The 19,381-nt window shown below is 35.9% G+C and overlaps 1 protein-coding gene across 5 annotated transcripts in view; it reads right to left on the reverse strand.

The window, feature by feature from the left end:
- The window catches only part of ANO1 (anoctamin 1), a 173,859-nt gene that overhangs the window by 7,325 nt on the left and 147,153 nt on the right, over positions 1-19,381 (reverse strand). For 4 of the 5 annotated variants that reach the window (XM_081312900.1, XM_081312898.1, XM_081312901.1 and 1 more), the window contains 10 exons: positions 17,199-17,273; positions 15,056-15,257; positions 14,026-14,137; positions 12,969-13,026; positions 12,763-12,863; positions 11,251-11,396; positions 9,709-9,861; positions 7,234-7,286; positions 5,587-5,771; positions 4,477-4,582 (listed from right to left, as the gene is read on the reverse strand). In XM_081312900.1, coding sequence (XP_081169026.1) covers positions 4,477-4,582; positions 5,587-5,771; positions 7,234-7,286; positions 9,709-9,861; positions 11,251-11,396; positions 12,763-12,863; positions 12,969-13,026; positions 14,026-14,137; positions 15,056-15,257; positions 17,199-17,273 — 1,191 coding nt within the window. Of the gene's footprint in view, positions 1-4,282; positions 4,338-4,476; positions 4,583-5,586; positions 5,772-7,233; positions 7,287-9,708; positions 9,862-11,250; positions 11,397-12,762; positions 12,864-12,968; positions 13,027-14,025; positions 14,138-15,055; positions 15,258-17,198; positions 17,274-19,381 lie in introns of all 5 variants that reach the window. The other variant, XM_081312902.1, reaches the window with a different exon arrangement.

Consider the following 19,381-nt stretch of genomic DNA (forward strand, 5'->3'; position numbering starts at 1 on the left):
AATTTTAATCCTTTATTCCACATATTTTCCCATTGTTCAAGCATTATATTATACCCCAAATTCCTTGCCCACTGAATCATACAATTTTCCAATTTAAATTCAATAATATTTTGTAAACTTTAGCAATATGTTCAACACTACCTTGCAGTAGGCTTTCCAATTCATTTTTAACAAAATCAAACCCATGATTCTTTTTATCTAACTTGATTCTTTCTTTCAGTTGCATATATATGTAAATCAATGGCAGACACGACCTTCTCATTCTAGCTCCTCCTTGGATTTGAGGGTAGGCTCACCCAGGTTGAAAGATGTTATTTTACCATAAGTTCACCAATTTGGCCTCATCACCATCTCTTTTCTTAAAAAAAAAAAGGCTTCTTGCGGGGAAACCCAAAGTGGCATCTTCGTAGAGAAGAATGAAGAATGAATCCTTTTTTGGTAGTTAAGGACAGATGAAGAAATGAAAGAAATGTGAATGATGGTGGAATGACTCTAGGAAAAAAAAATCAAGACGTGTGTAAAAAGAAATATTAAAAGACAGACCAAGCTCCAATTGAAAGTGGATGAAAGGATCGAGGACATAGAAGCTTCTTGAATTAGAAGTTACCGAGTGCCGCAAAGTAACTAGAGGAAAGCTGATAGGAAGATACTTGATGGAACAACAAAGTGAAAAAGGCTGAAGAGAAAATAATGCATACGTCAGTAATCGCTACAAAGAATTGGAAAGAAAGATACAGTCTAATATATATATATATATATATATATATATATATATATATATATATATATATATATATATAGAGAGAGAGAGAGAGAGAGAGAGAGAGAGAGAGAGAGAAAATGATAATTGTAAAGAAAGTAGTAAAGCAGCAAGGAATGGTTTAAATTAAAAGAGGATGAGAAAATACAAATTAATTTTGATGGATATGAAAACGTTTTGAAATTTGGGCAAAAAGAACAAAACCTTCAGCAGGGCAAATGGAGCTAAATATAAAAGCAGTGAAATGAATTGGGATAGAATTGAATGGATAGAATGCTACAAGGAGAATTTTAGAGATTTTTTATGGAAATGCTAGTGACATGTTGAAGAACACAATTGAAACAAATGGTATAAATGTTAGTGTTAGAGAAAAATAATGAAAAAGAAGTCATAAATGTTTTGAGTGGTGAAAATTGGTAAGGCTGTAGGTGTAAGATTGTATAAAGGAAGAAACATTAATATACAAATGTGGTTTGCATATAGAGTGGCTATAAAATTTCTTTAATATCTATGTCTAATGACTGGGGAAAATGCCACAATTGTTTTCTTGGGCAAAAAACCTGAAGAAACAGTAAATATTGTACAAAAATACAGGAGAATAAGTTGGCTTGCCAATATATCTTGCCAATATACTTGGCAGAGAGTATCTGATAGATTGTATGAAACAGTGAGGATCCAAACATTTATATATCAAAGATGAAGGTAGCAGCATTTGACAAGATTCTGTTACATTAACCTACTAAAATAAAATATAATTCCAGATGTCCAAATGGGCCATGTTTCCTGAATCTATCATTCTTGAAATACTTGACAACTATATATGAAGTGATGTACAGCAAGGCAGAAACAAGAATGATTTGCAAAACTAAAGTGGGTGGAAAAGTCTAGTGAGTTATTTCAAATATATTTCCTTTCCTTTTTCTTATTTCAACCCTACTATTTTTTACATCTTTTTCTATACTCTGTATAACAGTTTACCCTGAAATGGGACAGTGTAATGAATATGTATATATGAATGCACATGGATTTGTCTCATAGAAATTCAACAGAATTTAAGGAGCACTTAACTTTAACTAGAAATTGTGTCCCAAATATATACATAATCCCAATCTAAATAAACTATATAGCTGTGAAGCTTGAAAATATGTTCCACAGTAGTCGAACTGATCCCAAGATTAGAACTGAAAGATAATGAGCATTAACTATACACTGCTTCATGAAATTAATACATGATTTATCTTCATAATGTACTTAATCACTGACAAAGCAACAGTGAATGGAATTGCCTGATGTCAACTCTAAAATTAATCTGCTTTGCTGTAAACAACTTTTTAATGTAAAATATTACTAAAGTTATACTAAAAGCTTGTGAAAAGCATAACAGTCAACTATGATTTTTTTTTATCTGAGAGCTAATGCAATTATAGATAAATGAAGTAAACACTTTGTGTAGGAAGATTCAAAGATTAAAAAAAAGTATCACAGCAGCTCTTCTTGAATGCAACCCTATAAGTCTACTCAGAAATAAATCCCATAACATTCTGTGTATCTAGGAATATATTCCTGAAATGCAATCCTTGAGAGGGCATTCCAGCTATATTAGATGCATCCCAGCAAGAGAGAAGAGGAGGGAAGTTTCTTTAAAATGGGGAATACCTGACTTTAAAATATCTTCCTATCTGCCATATAATTATCCCGAGGAAGCATCCTAAGAGGGGATTGCAAATTCTGCAAGGTTCTGTAAATGATTCCCCAATAGTACACATATAAATAGGGAACGGTTGCTGGAATTGGGTATGTGTAGTTTAACGAAGAGAAGAGTGAGGGGTGACATGATAGCAGTGTTCCAATATCTCAGGGGCTGCCACAAAGAAGAGGGAGTCAAGCTATTCTCCAAAGCACCTGAAAGCAGGATAAGAAGCAATGGATGGAAACTAGTCAAGGAGAGAAGCAACCTAGAACTAAGGAGAAACTTCCTGACAGTTAGAACAATTAACCGGTGGAACAACCTGCCTCCAGAGGTGGTGAATGCTCCAACACTGGAGGTTTTTAAGAAGAGACTGGACAGCCATTTGCCTGAAATGGTATAGGGTTTCCTGCCTGAGCAGGGGGTTGGACTAGATGACCTCCAAGGTCCCTTCCAACTACTACTACTACTACTACTACTACTACTAATTATTATTATTATTATTATTATTATTATTATTATTATTATTATTATTATTATTATTATTATTATTATTATTATTATTATTATTATTATATCAGGCAGGGAGCTAAGATAAAGATTTCTCTCTCCTCCAAAACTAATAGGAAATTTAAAAACAAGGACAAGAAATCAAACTGAATTAAGTAACCACACAGGTGGGCAAGTTTCATTCCCAGATCGAATAAAAGTGGGAATACTTCAAACCTAACACAATTTGTTTCTGCTAATCTCACTTATGGGCAATGAAATATACTAACCATTGTATTCTATGGTTTTAATCGTCTCTCAACAACTATACTGTAGTTTTGTTTTATTTATCAATAACATCACTTAGTAGGAAAAGGCTAAGAGGGTTGAATTGATAGGAAAGGTATATAAAATTAGAGTGACGAGTGGCAACATTTCATAATATGATTCCTTTTGTAAAAAAAAAAGAAAAAGTACTGAAGGAGCTGAAGCATAACTAAGCCTAAGCTGTACAAGGACACATGCCATTTGGAACGCAGTAAAGCCCGGGGATAATGGTGGCATTGCAGAGAAGAACACCCTGTTGTAAGCAGGAGGTGAGAAGTCCGGGTAGCCATCCAACAGATACTATATTGATGATAGAAAAATGGCCTGTGTTGCACAGCAAGTGATACCATAGTGAGCATCCCCAGATAACCTTTCTTATTACCCATGGGGCTCTCAATTTTGGCAGTGCTGGCTTCACCTTGCTGCCCAGCCACACAACCAATGATGCTGAGGACAAATGTTAACCTTCTGCTCAGCCAGACAAGAGAATGAGCTACTTAACTTAGATGACCTTTGTGACAACAACAAAAACAGAGGTTGGGCACCAAATAGACTAGATAGGAAACATGACAATTCTACTTTATTGTAAAGCTACATTCACAGAATCTTGCAGCTCTGAAAGCATAAATTTCCCGCCATCTCTTTTTACCACCTGATGTCAGGGTGGATCCCTTCCATGTTTCTTTTCTCTGCCCATTATTCAGGGGCAGCTTCTCCCCCTTTTTTATTTGATCATTCCCTAGGCAGCATCTCTTCTCATCATTCGAGATCAGGGGTCTTCAAACTCGGCCCTTTTATGACTCATGGACTTCAACTCCCAGAATTCCTCAGCCAGGCACACTGGCTGAGGAAGATCATTCCCACATACTGTTACAAGAGAAAACAAAAGGAAACAGCTGATTCTTCACTGAGTTGCTGGTATTCTGTAGAGTCTCTCTGTGCAATGCAACGATTTCTGCCACAGTACAAATCTTGAAGTGCAGTATTCTCATAAAATTTACAATATAATTTTTACTTACTGAAAATGCTTTTTGTGTAAGAGTATCTGGAATTTGAAAAAGTTGTTGACACCTCCTAAACAAATGTGATATGGACATATTTTTCAAATACTGTTAGATATCATACTCTCCTAAAAACACTTTTTCATGCATTCATTTTATTGTGGATAAATTATTTATTTCTAGGAAAAAGACAAATTTTGATTGTACTTTACCTGAAACACTATTACGAATGCTAATCTTGCTGCAAGCACAGCCCAAAAATCTTTTGCAATGTCATATTTATTTTCAGACCATGGAGGTTCTCTATAATCTTTGTATCTAAAAAAAAACAAGATTAGAATTGAGAATCAGAAGGTTCTGAGAATAATTAGAGTTCATATCAAACACTATCTCTCTCTCTCTCTCTCTCTCTCTCTCTCTCTCTCTCTCTCTCTCTCTCTCTGTATCTATCTTCATCTCTAACTGAAGTCAGTGTGTCAGTTGCTACATTGAGTTACTGCTGATATATTGAAAATATTGTTATCCTCATTTCTTTTGCTTTATCATAATAACATGTTAGTGAATTGTTGTATTTCCATGCATTTTGTCAGAGATAGGATGCTCTATGTGTTTTGCATAACATATTTGAGAACAATGTGAAATTATATTAAGCAAGCTGTCTCAGTCTAGAAAGGGTCAAAAGAATATTAGACTAAGGAGTATATGGCTACAGGATTTTTAAATATTCATGTCTGCTAATACGCTTGATTCATTAATGAGGTGATTTAGGATGGCTTTATTTTAATTTGTGTATGTATGTGTATGTTTGTGAGAGAAATAGATATATGTTGGCAGAGAATAGATCCAAACTAATTATAATGGAGCCTTACAGAGAGGTACTTTTGTGGTTCTAGATGACAGGTCTCCAAACCTGGCAACTTTTAAGACTTGTGGATTTCACCTTCCAGAATTCCTCAGCCAATCATGCTAGCTGAGGAATTCTGGGAGTTGAAGTCCTCAAGTCTTAAAAGTTGCCAAGTTTGGAGACTCCTGGTCTAGACAATTACAGTAGCTCATAAAACTATCAAGGAGAATAATTTCTCTTTTCAAAAGCAGGGTTCTACATTTTGTGCCTTTGACGTGGCAGTTGGTTGGGGGAATGGTGTTGGCATAGAAGCAGAGGGGGGAAAAGCAGCCTTATGTACAGAAACATGGCTCTTTCCAGTATATGCTGCCTAGAATAAACACACCAAAAATTAAAAGAGACTTGATGAGATGCATGACAAATAAATATCCTAGGCGAGGTCTAGGGAAAGCTGTTTCAAAGAAATGACATTATATACCTGCATATTTTCACTGGATAGCCAAGCTCCATATCATCTTTTGGAGCAGTTGCTTCTTGAAAATCGCTGACATTAAAATAGGATAGTGTATGGTTCACGAAGCCATGCATGGTGCCACTCTCACTGTACATATACAGGTACACGAGGCGTGGAATGAAGTCAGATGTGAATGAGATCACAAATGCCTAAGCCATAAAAGTAAAGAATGAGCGCAGATATTCAGGCCACACTTGCTTAATTACATAAGCAGACTCAATTGTTTCCTCCCCCAGCAAGGGCCACCATGAATCAGGATGGTTCAAACCATATCATCGGATCTGCAGGCTAATGGCTTTCTTTGCACCTTGGTGGTTTGATATTCAAGCTCTAAAAGTGCAGCAAATTGAGAATGAGTAGCTGCAATTGACTGGGAAGCTAACATCAGGTGGAAAAACGGTTATAGGCATTTCAACACTGACATCTTTTGAACTGCAAAATTCTTTCAGATAACAGCACAAAGTTTGCCATGTTGCCATTCACACATGCCTTTTCTTGTCTACTATCAATAAACAAATACTGTCAGGGAGACTGATGTTGCTTCGTTATCCTGCACTTTGGGAGCAATTTTGAATCACTTTGCATTCATTGTTTTGAAATTTTTGTGCAAATGCTCCATTTAGATGTTTTATCAAATGCACAAACACCTGATGCAGTGGAACTGATTTGGATCCAGCAATTTAATATTTTTGCCCTTCACAATTAAAATAAATCTTACATGAAATGTTTAGCTGCTGTTCGCAGGGCAGGTGCCATCTCAGAAGACAGTAGAAAGCTTAATATTTAGAATTACGGTGAATTTTTTCCCATACGGATCCATAGAATTGCACTATTTTCTTTGGCTTTAGAGTACACAACTTTTTCTTAACCTGTGGGCCAGACTGCCGGGCTGCAGGTTTTCCAGTGATGCTTAAGGTAATTTGGGAGTCTTTATTGGGACCAGACATAGTTTCATTTTCTCCTTTTTTTCTTTTTTTTTAGCTGAAAATTGTGCGGCCAAAATTTGGCCATTTTGCTTCTCTGTCATTTTCTGTGGGGTGATCTCAGAGCTACAGATTAGGTTCCTGCTAGTTGCTCACTTTTTAGGGAATGTCTTTATGACATCAACACCCAAAACCCAATTCCAACTTTCTCTTTTGACCTAATAGAAAAAAGGACAAAGAATGCCATGCTTAACAAGCCTGGGAGCAAAAGAAGAGAAGAATTAATGTTGGCATTCAGAAGTGAGAAAGCTACAGTCCGGAAACACAACGGACAGATAGTGAAGAATCAGCAGATCTTGCAGACATATTGCCACAGAGCTGCTCTAGACCATACAGGAAATAGGAAATGAAGTCAACGGGTAAAGTAAAAGGAGGAAATGGATAGAAAAGATGGGCCTCTTAATAAAAGAGAGGAAGCTGGAGCCATCTGGGAGGAAAAATAAAAGATGGAGGTAGAGCCATCTGGGAAATGGAGCTGAGGTTAGCCCAAGTGTCAGCCCATCTTTATGGCTGCTTTTCCAGGCACATTCACACTTTCCTACTCAATATCAGAGCAAACCTTTAAAATAGTTGAATAGAAATGAGAATTTTGTCGTCAAATACTATTTACAGAAAAAAAAATACTTACATTTATAATCACAGCCAATTTTCCTACCCCTCTGAGGATATTATACCATATTCCTGGGGGGGAAAAACAAGCAAGCTATTCAAGAGTATTTATCACAAACACTGATAATAGAATCACAGATTTGGAAGGAACTCTCAAGGACATCTAGGCCAGAGGTTTTCAAACCTTGTTTCACAGAACCCCTAAAGTTGCAAGAGAATTCGGGGTTCTGTGAGAGAGTTGTTGTTAGTTGCGAAGTCGTGTCCGACCCATCGCGACCCTATGGACAATGTTCCTCCAGGCCTTCCTGTCCTCTACCATCTTCTGGAGTCCATCTAAGCTCACGCCTACTGCTTCAATGACTCCATCCAGCCACCTCATTCTCTGTCGTCCCCTTCTTCTATTGCCCTCAATCTTTCCCAGCATTAGGCTCTTCTCCAGTGAGTCCTTCCTTCTCATTAGGTGGCCAAAGTATTTGAGTTTTAGCTTCAGGATCTGGCCTTCTAAAGAGCAGTCAGGGTTGATCTCCTCTAGGACTGACCGGTTTGATCGCCTTGCAGTCCAAGGAACTCGCAGGAGTCCTCTCCAGCACCACAGTTCAAAGGCTTCAATTCTTTGGCGCTCAGCCTTTCTTATGGTCCAGCTTTCACTGCCATACATTGCAACTGGGAAGACCATAGCCTTGACTATACGCACTTTTGTTGACAGGGTGATGTCTCTGCTTTTTAGTGTGCTGTCTAGATTTGCCATGGCTTTCCTCCCAAGGAGCAAGCGTTTTTTAATTTCTTGGCTACAGTCCCCATCTGCAGTGATCTTGGAGCCCAGGAAAATAAAATCTGTCACTACCTCCATTTCTTCCCCATCTATTTGCCAGAAATTGAGAGGGCCGGATGCCATGATCTTGGTTTTCTTAATGTTTAGTTTCAACCCAAGTTTTGCACTCTCCTTCTTCACCCGCAACAAGAGGCTCTTTAGTTCTTCTTCACTTTCTGCCATTAGAGTGGTATCATCTGCATATCTTAGGTTGTTGATGTTTCTTCCGGCAATCTTAATTCCAACTTTTGATTCATTTAGCCCTGCCTTTCTCATGATGTGCTCTGCATATAAGTTAAATAGGCAAGGCGACAGTAGAGGCAAAAATAAAATTATACTTGAATACAGCTAGTTTTCTAACCTTATAACTTTTTCCTTTGATCAGAGGTTCCAGTATTTTTCCCCACAGCCTGAAAAAGTTTGAAAACTCCTGATTTAGTTCAGTCCTCTGTTAAGTGCAGGTTCTACGAAAGCATCTCTGAACAGATGAATGTCCCGCTTCTGTTTCAAAACCATTTAAACAGGACATTTCACCATGTCATATTGGAGTCTTTTTAACTGACTGATAACTTGTATAGTCAAGAGTTTTCTCTTCATATCTAGCCTGAATCTCCTTTCTTGTAGCCTTAGCTCATTGGTTCTGTTTCTGTTTTTTGGACAGTAGGTAATATGCCCACTCCTTCTCCAATGTAACAACCCAGATATTTGAAAAGTGATATCATATCTCTCTTCAGCTGTCTCTTTAATAGGATACACATATTTATATCTTTTAAATTGGAATAATAATTTAATCCTAATTGGGCTTGGTTTCTAAATCACTCGTTATCTTGTAGCCTCCTTTGAACTGTCTCCAATTTGTCATTGCCTTTTTTGAACAATGGTGCCCACAACTATATAATACTCTAAACGTGGGTCTGACCAGGGCAAAGTAGAATGGAATAATTACTTCCTAGGATCTGGGCTGTTAATGCATACATCACCAATGCATAGTACAAAGTTTGAAGTGGAAGATATTTCCTTTAATATCTATTCAGTTTGTGAGTTCGCTTATTTCTAGATTATATTCCCTCATTTCTACATTCCATTCTATGGGGTAACATGGAACTTCTTGGCATTTTTCCCCTTCTCTTTTCTGAGTTCTAGTTCTGCTTTTTTGGTTAGTGGATACATAGAAGGATGATTCAGTTCTGCTGGTAAATGATGCATTTGATACAACCGTATATTTGTCCTTTTCATTTAAGTCCCTAGCCTATTGAAGGGGCTGGAAGTAGAACCAAGGAACACAGATTCCTTGGTAGTTATAGTGAAATTTAGAATGCTTTTTCTAAAGATGTCCAGATGGCCCCTTCTCTCTATGCCTCCTGGCATGAAGTGTAACCCTTAAGGAGAAACAAAGTTTTGTTTAATTTTTCATGCCGTTTACATTGATTATTCAAATATCTATAATTACTTGCATTCCTTTAGTGAAAAATAAAAGCAGGACAGAAATCAAGAGAAGAATAACATAGCTTTCCTAGCTACTGAGGTCAGACTGCTACAAATAAAGAACGTTAGCTGGTATTCAGTGGAGGTTCGGCTTTAGCAGAAAGTGGCTATCTTGCACAAATCAGGGCACTCAATTTTCTGTTTTCTAACCAATATTTATAAATGATAGATATTTGTATAAATAATGAAATAACTTACCTATATCTTTAGCTCTCACTGCAACTGGCCTCCTAAGCTCAGTAACAAATTTCTTTGCATCCAGACGTATCTCGATGATATTGTTTAGCAATGCAAACAAGGGAGCCAATGGGAAGGATGCAACAAACAAGGTTACAAATCCAAACTGGATTACTGAAAATTTAAAAAGAATCTACTGTCAATTGCGAATTTTACTCTGTAGAATTTGCTTTCCAAAACACAACCTGCCCACAAATCAGTGAATGTGTACTATGCACAAATTATATGTATTTCTTATATATGATCTGTTACACTATTTGCTACTGGCTGTTTTATATAACTGTACATATTGTGTGTGAGCATTTCTGGACAACAATTTTTTATTTAAACTGCATGCTGCTCTCATTTTTTACAATTCTCCCACCCAAACCTCCACTTAACTATGAATCTACATAAATTCCTAACACAAGATAAAATAATGTATTTCATGTAGTGGATGTAAGTCCATGAAAGGGTGAAACCTAGTACATTTTTTACTTTTAATCATCTACAAGCCTCTTTGTTGTCTTTGCTTTAATAAATAAACTCAATTTATTTATATATTTATTTATTTTGTTTAATTCATATAATTGCCCATCTCGCATACATGACTCTGGGTAGCCCATACAATTAAAATAGCAAAAATAAAAATTATCAAAACAACAAAACCATTAAAAACAATTAGAGCAATTAAAAGCCATAAGCAGAAAACATGGGAGATTCAATCAAAATCTTACACACGATGCAGCTGTTTTGTGGGATCCATATTCCTATGGAATCCCCCAGGCCCCATGACAAAACCCAATTTTCAGAAGGCCAATAGGATTGGGGTCAATCTCACTTCAGGGGAGAAGATGTTCCAAAGAGTGGGTGCCATGGTTCTCTTCCTAGTTCTGCTCAGGTCAAGCTCCTTAGCAAGTGGGACCCATAATATGTTCCTTATGCCAGGCCTGATGAGATGGGTAGATGTAACTGGGAAGAGACAGTCCCTCAAACAACCCGTCCCCATGCCATGTAGGGCTTTAAAGTTCATAACCAGTACTTTGAATTGAACTCAAAAGCAAACTGGCAGCCAATGCAGCTCTCAGAGCACAGGTGTAACATGTACTAATCTAGTGGCACAAATAAATGCCCAGGCTGCTGCATTTTGCAGCACTTGAAACTTCTAGATGCTCTTCAAGGGCTGCTTGTAGAGCATTACTGGAATCCACTCAGGATTGGATTGAGTATGTGAGAGCTGAATTTTCTGATCAAGGTTATACCTCTGGAAATTGTATGTATTAAACTTCAAATAATAGAAACTTCTTAAAGGGATAACATGTATTTTGCTATTGAATCATATATTGTATTAAAAAAGAACTCAAAAAAAGAAAGAAATAGAAAACTGGAAAACATAGGAACAGTCAGGCTGATAAATAAACCAATTTTGAATGGATAATAAAATATTGAAATGGATAAAACTCTGGTGCATTGCAGAACAGGTAATCAGCTAGGAAACCCCACTTTAAATAGTTTAAGACTTACTCATTTCCATGTATTCTGGAGTAAGTCCAGCAAAAGGTTCCAGATTATAATCTACTTCATAACGTTGGTTTTTCTTCATATACTCTTCATGATCTACAGGACTTTGTCTTTTCAGCTTCAAGTATCTTATAAATTTTTTCATTTTCCTAAGAAGAATGAGGAAAAGTAATTGCTTTAGATGTCTTATATATTTTGTGAAAACATGTTGAGGTCTGCTTTTCCATTTTAAATATTTTATCAAGTTCTTTGAGAGGTAAAGCAAATCCCCAAATTATTTGTAGCTGAATGACAGTCTTCTATTTTGAGTTCTCTAGGATCTGAAATGGCATCCGAAGAATCCTGAGAAAAGGCCCAAAACATTTCATATGCACCCCATCTATGTTTTTATGTCATCTCCACTATAAGAAAGGGTTTTTCCTGAAGGTCCTTTCTGTTTAAAGCAAATTATGTTAGTTCACAGGACCAGTAGGCGTTTTAGTTTTATTGGGAAAATAAGAGCTCCAAATGTCTGAAAGATTCTGGCAAAATAAATGAAAAAGACTAAACAAATTTATTTACTGTCTCCTTGGTGGAGCAGTGGGCTAATGCCTCCTTAAGTAACACCAGCTGCCTGCAATTAGTGCAGGTTCGCATCCCACCAGGCTCAAGGTTGACTCAGCCTTCCATCCTTCCGAGGTAGGTAAAATGAGGACCCAGATTGTTGGGGGCAATTAAGCTGACTTTGTAATAATGCCGCTTGGGGGGGTGAAAGCCCTAACAAGCAGGCATATACATAGAATGAAGGCTACTGCTAAGCTTGTAAGCTGCCCTGAGTCTTCAGAGAAGGGCGGGATATAAATGGAATTAAAATAAAAAAATAAATAAAAAATAAAGAGACAAGAAGTCTTAATTACTGGTCTATTATAATCCCTATCAGCCTCTACAGTCCTGATCAGAACTGTTCAAAAATGTGGCCACTGAGTAATCATGAAGACTTTTATTCTATATACTTGATACTAGTTTGAGTATATTGTCCTATTCTATTTATCTACCAAGTTGGTTGAACTTGGCCTCACTGTAGCTCATAATTCTTATTTATTAAGTGATACAATACTTTGGGAAACCACTGTTGACATGCAGACTGCAAGATTTACTGATAAGGAAAAGAATATTGAATTTAAGGCAATTCACCTTTCTCCCCAAGAAAAATCAAATAAAACAAAGCAAAAAAAATTCCCTTACTTGCCTCTTTATAATATTCTCAATCAATCTAATATAGGCTTAATTGTTTTAGAAATAAATTGCAGGGAAAAAATAGTCCTTCAGATAAGAACAAAATGTATTGAACTAACAAAACAAATAATAAAGTAACAAAACAAATGCACGCTATTTTAAACTTTGGTATATCCTCAGTCTAACATTTTCTTGCACTGCATTGATGTCAAACGAAAAAAAATATATTTAATTTATCAAGAGATGATATGCAAGCACTTTGAGAAGATAGTTAATATTTTCTTATTTCTAACTACTTACGGGATGCCAATTTCAAAAAGATTATTCTGAATCAGCTGTTTGCCCAACATTATAATGCTAAGTTGTATACACAATTCCATCAGGCAACCACCAGGAGCACACTAAAAAAGGAAAAACAAAATAAAGAAACCTGGAGACATCAGTATACCCCAACAGAGTGTGCATAGCTGTTTTCTAGGCCCATGAACAAAATAAGGTACTGTTACCTCTTCCATTCGAAAAGAATGAAAAATGTAGACATAATCTCCTGGGCGTCCAACAAATCTACACAATTTGGAAATAATGGTTAGACTTTGTGTTACAGACACAAACTTTCAGACACTTCCTGCAATATTTTATGTACCTCTAAAAACATTCTACACAGATACACATTATACAATGAATGGTTAGTTTAGTTTCAGAGAAAAAAATAACAGAAAAGCAAACCTAGCTACTAGAGATATATTCACTTTCATCAACACAAAAGTTATCAGTGACATTTTTCAAAGACGTTATTTGCCTTTCAGCTGGGTTTATCAATGATAAACATGATTAAAGGAAAGAATATTAAACATCTTGCGGATAAGGTAAGGAAAATCCAATTAATTAATTTATTGGATGAAATCCTTTCTGTCAATGAACAGAGTTCAAAAAAGGCTGAATTTGCTATTCCCAGTATCTGATTGTAGTTCTGGACACTGCTTTAGTAGCTAACCGAAAAGCCCTTGGAATTTCAAGAGAAGCAATGCAAAGGTCTGTATCGGTAAGACTGTTTTCCCAAGCCTTTTCTTTGCTTGTGGAAACTTTCTACTGTGGTATTTTCAAGAATACTCCTCAACTTGATAATCTTAAACAGTAAAGTTGACTGCCATTTATTTCTATAAATGCTTCTATGGGTAACAACTTACAACAGCATGAATATCTATCTGCTGAGTAAACACTCAAATTTTAACTGATGGAAGCGTATTTTGCCTCAATATTTAGCAATATCCCTTCTTAATGTACACCCATAAGCCAACCATGCTTCTGTTGTGCAGAAAAAATGCTCCTAACAGAAACATAATCAATGCTATACATTGGGAAATTACCATGCTAGTGTAATTGATTCAATTAATCTTTATGAACTTAATACTTGGAGGCAGATGTAGCCTGGGAAACCCAAGTGATAATCCCTCTAAAAGTTCTTGTTTGAAGTGATAATCCCTCTAAAAGTTCTTGTTTGAAGAAGGGCTCTGGAACAGCATAAAATACTAGTGAAGCAATAATTTAATTTATGCAACTTACCGGCCCTTGAAGAAAGCAACGTAGAAAATGGGAGTGTAAGCATTAACAAATTTCAGAAGGAAGGCCTTGAAGATAAGTCGTTCTTCAAAACTTTTGTCTGTTTTTGGTACCTCTGAGATAAATAAGATTAATGCAAATGTGACTGAAAGATTAATCTAAGTTACTAAATATTATACAGATAGTCCTTGACTTAGGATCACAATTGAGTCCAAAATTTCTGTTCCTAAGCAAGATCGTTGTTAAGTGAATTTTGCCCCATTTTATGCGAACACATAAAATGCCAAAATTGTTAAGTAAATCACTGCAGTTGTTAAGTTAGTAACACAATTGTTAAGTGAATCTGACCTCCCCATTGACTTTGCTTGTCAGAATGTCGCAATATCTGACCCTGGGACATTGCAACCATCATAAACACATGCTAATTGCCAAGTGTCTAAATTTTGATCAAGTAATCACGGGGATGCTGCAACAATCATAAGTGTAAAAAATGGTCATAAGCCACTTTTTCAGTGCCATTGTAACTTCAAAGAGTTGCTAAACAAATAGTTGCAAGTTGATAACTGCTGTACAGGCTTATACATTACAGTTGTCCTTACAATATGGTATGTATAATGTCAATCTGGTTTGATTACAAGATTACTAGAAAAGTATTTCAGATTTTTTTCCTGCTTTCAATAAATTGAGAAGTGTCTGGACCCCTCTATTTTTTACTTCTTGATTTATATTCCTCTTGAAGTAAGTGATGAGTGGAAATGAAGATAAATCGTTTTATTTGGGGTTTTTTTTAAAAAAAATTGGTTCACCAAGGTGACAAGACTATAAACAAATTTAAATAATTTCCACACTTAAAGTTAAACTGAATATTAGTTACTGAAAGATGTGAATGCCTTAATGCCAAGAATCCTTTTATGTTATTATCTCAAGATTTGTTCCTATGTAATTTTGCTTGCAAAGTCAAAGTTAAATCATTAGACAGATCATTTAATGAAATCATATTTCTAAGTCAAATAATGGGAACATATGTACCTACCAATTTGAGTCAGCCATCTAGCTATGCAGCCATATACTTCATCCAAGATTATTATCACCACCAAATTAATAATTACTGCAGTTGCTGTGACAGTCACTCTAACATTCGACCTGCCTCCCGGAGAGGAGCTGATGGCTAAAGCTGCTGCAGTGGAGATTCGGTATATAATAACCCCAAAAACAATAGCAAATGTCAGTCCAATCTGAAAAGGACACAAGATTAGGTTCACAATATTACTATGCCTGACATAGTTCGTATGGAAATGTTTCAATCACTTGTGCCAATTGTAATACTACAAAAGCTGCATGCTCCCATCTGGTTTACAGGGAAACAGTTATATTCCAGTTCCATGTGGATAAAACTAAACATTGCTATATAGTAGTTTAGTAGTTATGCTATACTACCAAAGAAAAATACCAGCTATGAAGTTAAACACAATATAATTAGAATAATAAAGAAAATATCATAAAATAATGATTATGAATTCTACTTATGCTTTCATTCATAACTATCCATTTAGTAAAAACCCTGCAATTATATTCATAGACTTATAGAGTAGGAAGGAAACTTGGAGCTCTCCTAATTCAATGTTCTACCTAAGGCAGGGATCTTCACCTTCAGACCATTCCAGCCAATTGGTTGCCAATCTTTACTTGAAACACTTTAGTGATAGAGTACCCATGATTATGCTTCCACCTATTTGTTCTTAGAACCACACTATCTTCCTGTGACAGTCCTTCAAGTATTGGAAGGCTCCTATCAAGGATCCTTTAGGCTTTTCTTCTTCAGACTAAATAATATCTAAATGTTCATATGGTTAAGACTGCAGATCCCCACCATCTTTGTTTGCTCTTCACTACACTTCTTCCAGCTCCTCAGTATCATTCTTGCATTGTGATGATCAAAACTGAATGAAATATTCTATGTGTGGTATGACCAATGCAGTATAAAATGGCACTACACTTCTTGTAATCTTCACATTATACTTTTGTTGATGCACCCAAGATTATATTAGCTTTTTTGGCAGCAGCAGCAGCATGTTGCTGGCTGATGTTAAATCAGCTTTTTCTCCCAAGTACTACTGTTGAGCTTATTTTGTACACGTACATCTTTTCCCCCCCTACCTAAATGCAGAATCCTATGTTTCTTGATATAGAACTATATTTGTTGGAAAAATGTTTAAGTCTTGAGCCTGTCTTTTCAACCGGTCTTCTGAGATGTTAGCAGTCCTCCCAGATTTGTGTCATCTGCAAATTTGCTGAGCATCTCTTCTTTCACTGAACTCATTTATAAAAATGAACAGAGACCATGCAGTGGGTACAGTTGTGCAACCAACTGCAAATTCATATGGTGATGGCACCATCCATCCCACATTATTCCATTTTACGAGGAAGGAGGTTATGGTCAATTTTATCGAATGCCTTATGAAGTTTAGGTACACCACATCCACATCATTCTCTTGGTCTACTAATCTAGTCGTTTTGTGTTTTTTTTAATTTAAAAAAGCAGTATAATTTTTAAAGTCTGACTTAACCTATTTTAATAAACCCTTGATGGTCTCCAGTAATCACCTTCTTGCAAACCCACTGTTTGATGATCTGACTTATGATTTTCCCAGGAACTTAATGTCAATTCAACATAGCAATATAACGTGTCATGTTATTCCCCTTAATTAGTTTTAAATTCTTGTGAAAGTTCAGTAATGTGATAACTTTTTTGTGGACTCTAAACTCTTCTTTAGAGATTATGATGTTCAAAATATGGTGATAAATAGCATAGTTGTAGGGCACAGATATCTGAGAAAGAAAATACAAGTAGAACATTGCAAGCTTTATTATTAGTTATTATAAAACTAAAATGTTTAAGTGCATTAAATGAAAAACATAAGTCAATTACTTAATTTTTGCACCATTTAATGGAACCCTCCCTAAACTGGCACAATGCAAATGTACTGGAAATTCTGAAATTTGCACTTCCAACGCAGAAGATGGGAAAGTTAGGGAAGTTAGGAAAAGTTAAATATAACCCCAAAACTGGAAGATAAAGAAAAGATTTGTTCCTTCCTTTAAGAAAATATTCCCTATTTTTGAGAAGACGATTGGCCCAAGAAAATAACTGTAAATGTTTCCAAGATACCGCTTACCATGAAAATAATGCTGACAAAATTTGTGAAGTATGCTGGGAAACGATCTTTCCATGTCAGTTTTTCTTTTTCAGTCTAGCACACAAAAAAAGACATAACACAAAGCAATTCATTATAGCAATTAAATAAGTTGCCTTTTTGATTCTTGCTTGTTATCTAAATTTAGACAGGCAAGACCACAATTAAAGTGCAAAGACATGTAAACAGAAGTAAATAGTCTAAAAAGAGGAAACATCACAAGAGCATCAGTCAGTTGAGAGCCTTTCAACAAGCTACTGCTAGGTCAGACAGTTTGCAAATTATTTCAAACAGAATGAAATTGTGTATGAGGCTATATGTAGTACTAATAACAATTTGGGCAATGGTATTCTTATTTATTCTTTTTCATTTTGCAGACCCATCATCGACTGTGGAGTTTTCTCAGCTCTTTCGTGTAGGGGGGAAATGCAAGGGCAAGTAGAGGGAAAAGGGATAAGGGAACATTTGCTAACACATAATTTTTTTTACGTGGGATAGACCCAGTCTTAAAATTAGGCAGCTCCTTCAAAACAGTTCTCTGGAAAGGCTGTCAAAGCATATTTAGCCCAATCTAATTTTAGAAAGTGATCCGGTTTTCCTTCAGACATTGTTTAAATTGTTTTTCAAAATGTAATTTTCCATTTAGAATAAAGTATTATTAGAATATTTCCTGAAAGCTTAATTTATGTCCAAGTCATCGCTTACAGGAATGGCAGAATGACAGTAAATGCAAGCAAATTATTAGCAGCATCTCTCTGCTTTTCCCATGTGAACACAGAGTAGCTGTTCTCTCAAGGATAGTAAAGTTTAGGGACGCCCGAGTCTGGCAAGCATGAAATGTGGCACATATTGTATTATGTATTTTTCAGAAGACATATGGGCCAAAGAGCATGGATTGCAAGCACATAAAATATGATGATGGGTATGTACATATGGAACTGTATTTACAAAGTCACAAAGAAGAAAAGATGCCAATGATATGAAACCTGAAGTACCGTAATAGTATAGTGGATTTCATGCTTTCTAAACCGAAGTTGTCTGCCACATGGTTTTGTCTGATATCAATTCAGATTTGCTTCTGTACTTTTAAGGGGTTATAAAAGGAGGGAATACGGGCACCCTGTTGATTCTCTTCTTCATCCCATTATCCTATTGTAAACTTAAATGAATGACAATGAGAAGAGGGAAAAGAGTTGGAACCCGAGTAGTTGTGTATATGTAGGAATCACTTCTGAGTACAGTATTAGTATTCCATGTGATCATCAACTGTTTTTAATTTTTATTATATTTCCATACCACTCAAAACCCTTTTTATGAGATGGGCGGCTATCTAAATTTGCTAAATAAATATGTTCACGGTCATTGGGTGATCAATTTAGTTTTATATACTGCCTTTAGGATCACTTTATATGTAAAATTAAGGATTAGGAAATGATCATGTACAATTCCATAAGGCTCCTATAAGAAAAATAAGCACTTAATGTTACATGCGCATCACATGCATGTTTTTTTCTCTTTCTCATTCTCTCTCTCTCTCTTAAAAAAAAGAAAGAAAGAAGCCAGGAAACCCCGTCAAGCATAAGGCATGTGCAGTGTTGTAAAAGCTGCACATCAACCAGTATGAAAGATGAACCATGCAGTGTCATTCCAAACAAAGGCAAAAACCCATCTCAACAAGAGTGATAAAGACAGGAGAAGGGGAAAGCCATATATGTGAATGTTACAAAATAAACAAACAAGAGAAAATTGTGTTTTATAGATATTCAGAGTTCAGAAAGTTTCCACAAATGGTAATGAAATGTACCAATTTCACCCCAGCCATGACTCTCTTAACTCTTTGCCGCCATTTGTTAGCTGCCTCTTCTGGCAATTGCTGGCCCTTCTGATGGCATTTAAAGGAAACAGAAAAGGATAATCCAGTATGGCTGTTACAAAGCACTGACCCATATGTAAATCAATCAATCCCTGAATAGAATATGGACATGGTAGAATTTAAAAACAAATAAAAGATGCCTATGTGCAGATGTTAAATTTTATGACACAATATAAGTCACTATAAAAGAGGAAAGTCAAAGTAAAACCAGAGAAAAATAGCCACAGCTAACTGGCAAATTAAAAACAATAGTGGTTACATATCTGTAAGCATTTTCTATCTACATTATTAT

Source organism: Vipera berus, assembly GCF_964194415.1.
Source record: "Vipera berus genome assembly, chromosome: 1".
NCBI lineage: Eukaryota > Metazoa > Chordata > Lepidosauria > Squamata > Viperidae > Vipera > Vipera berus.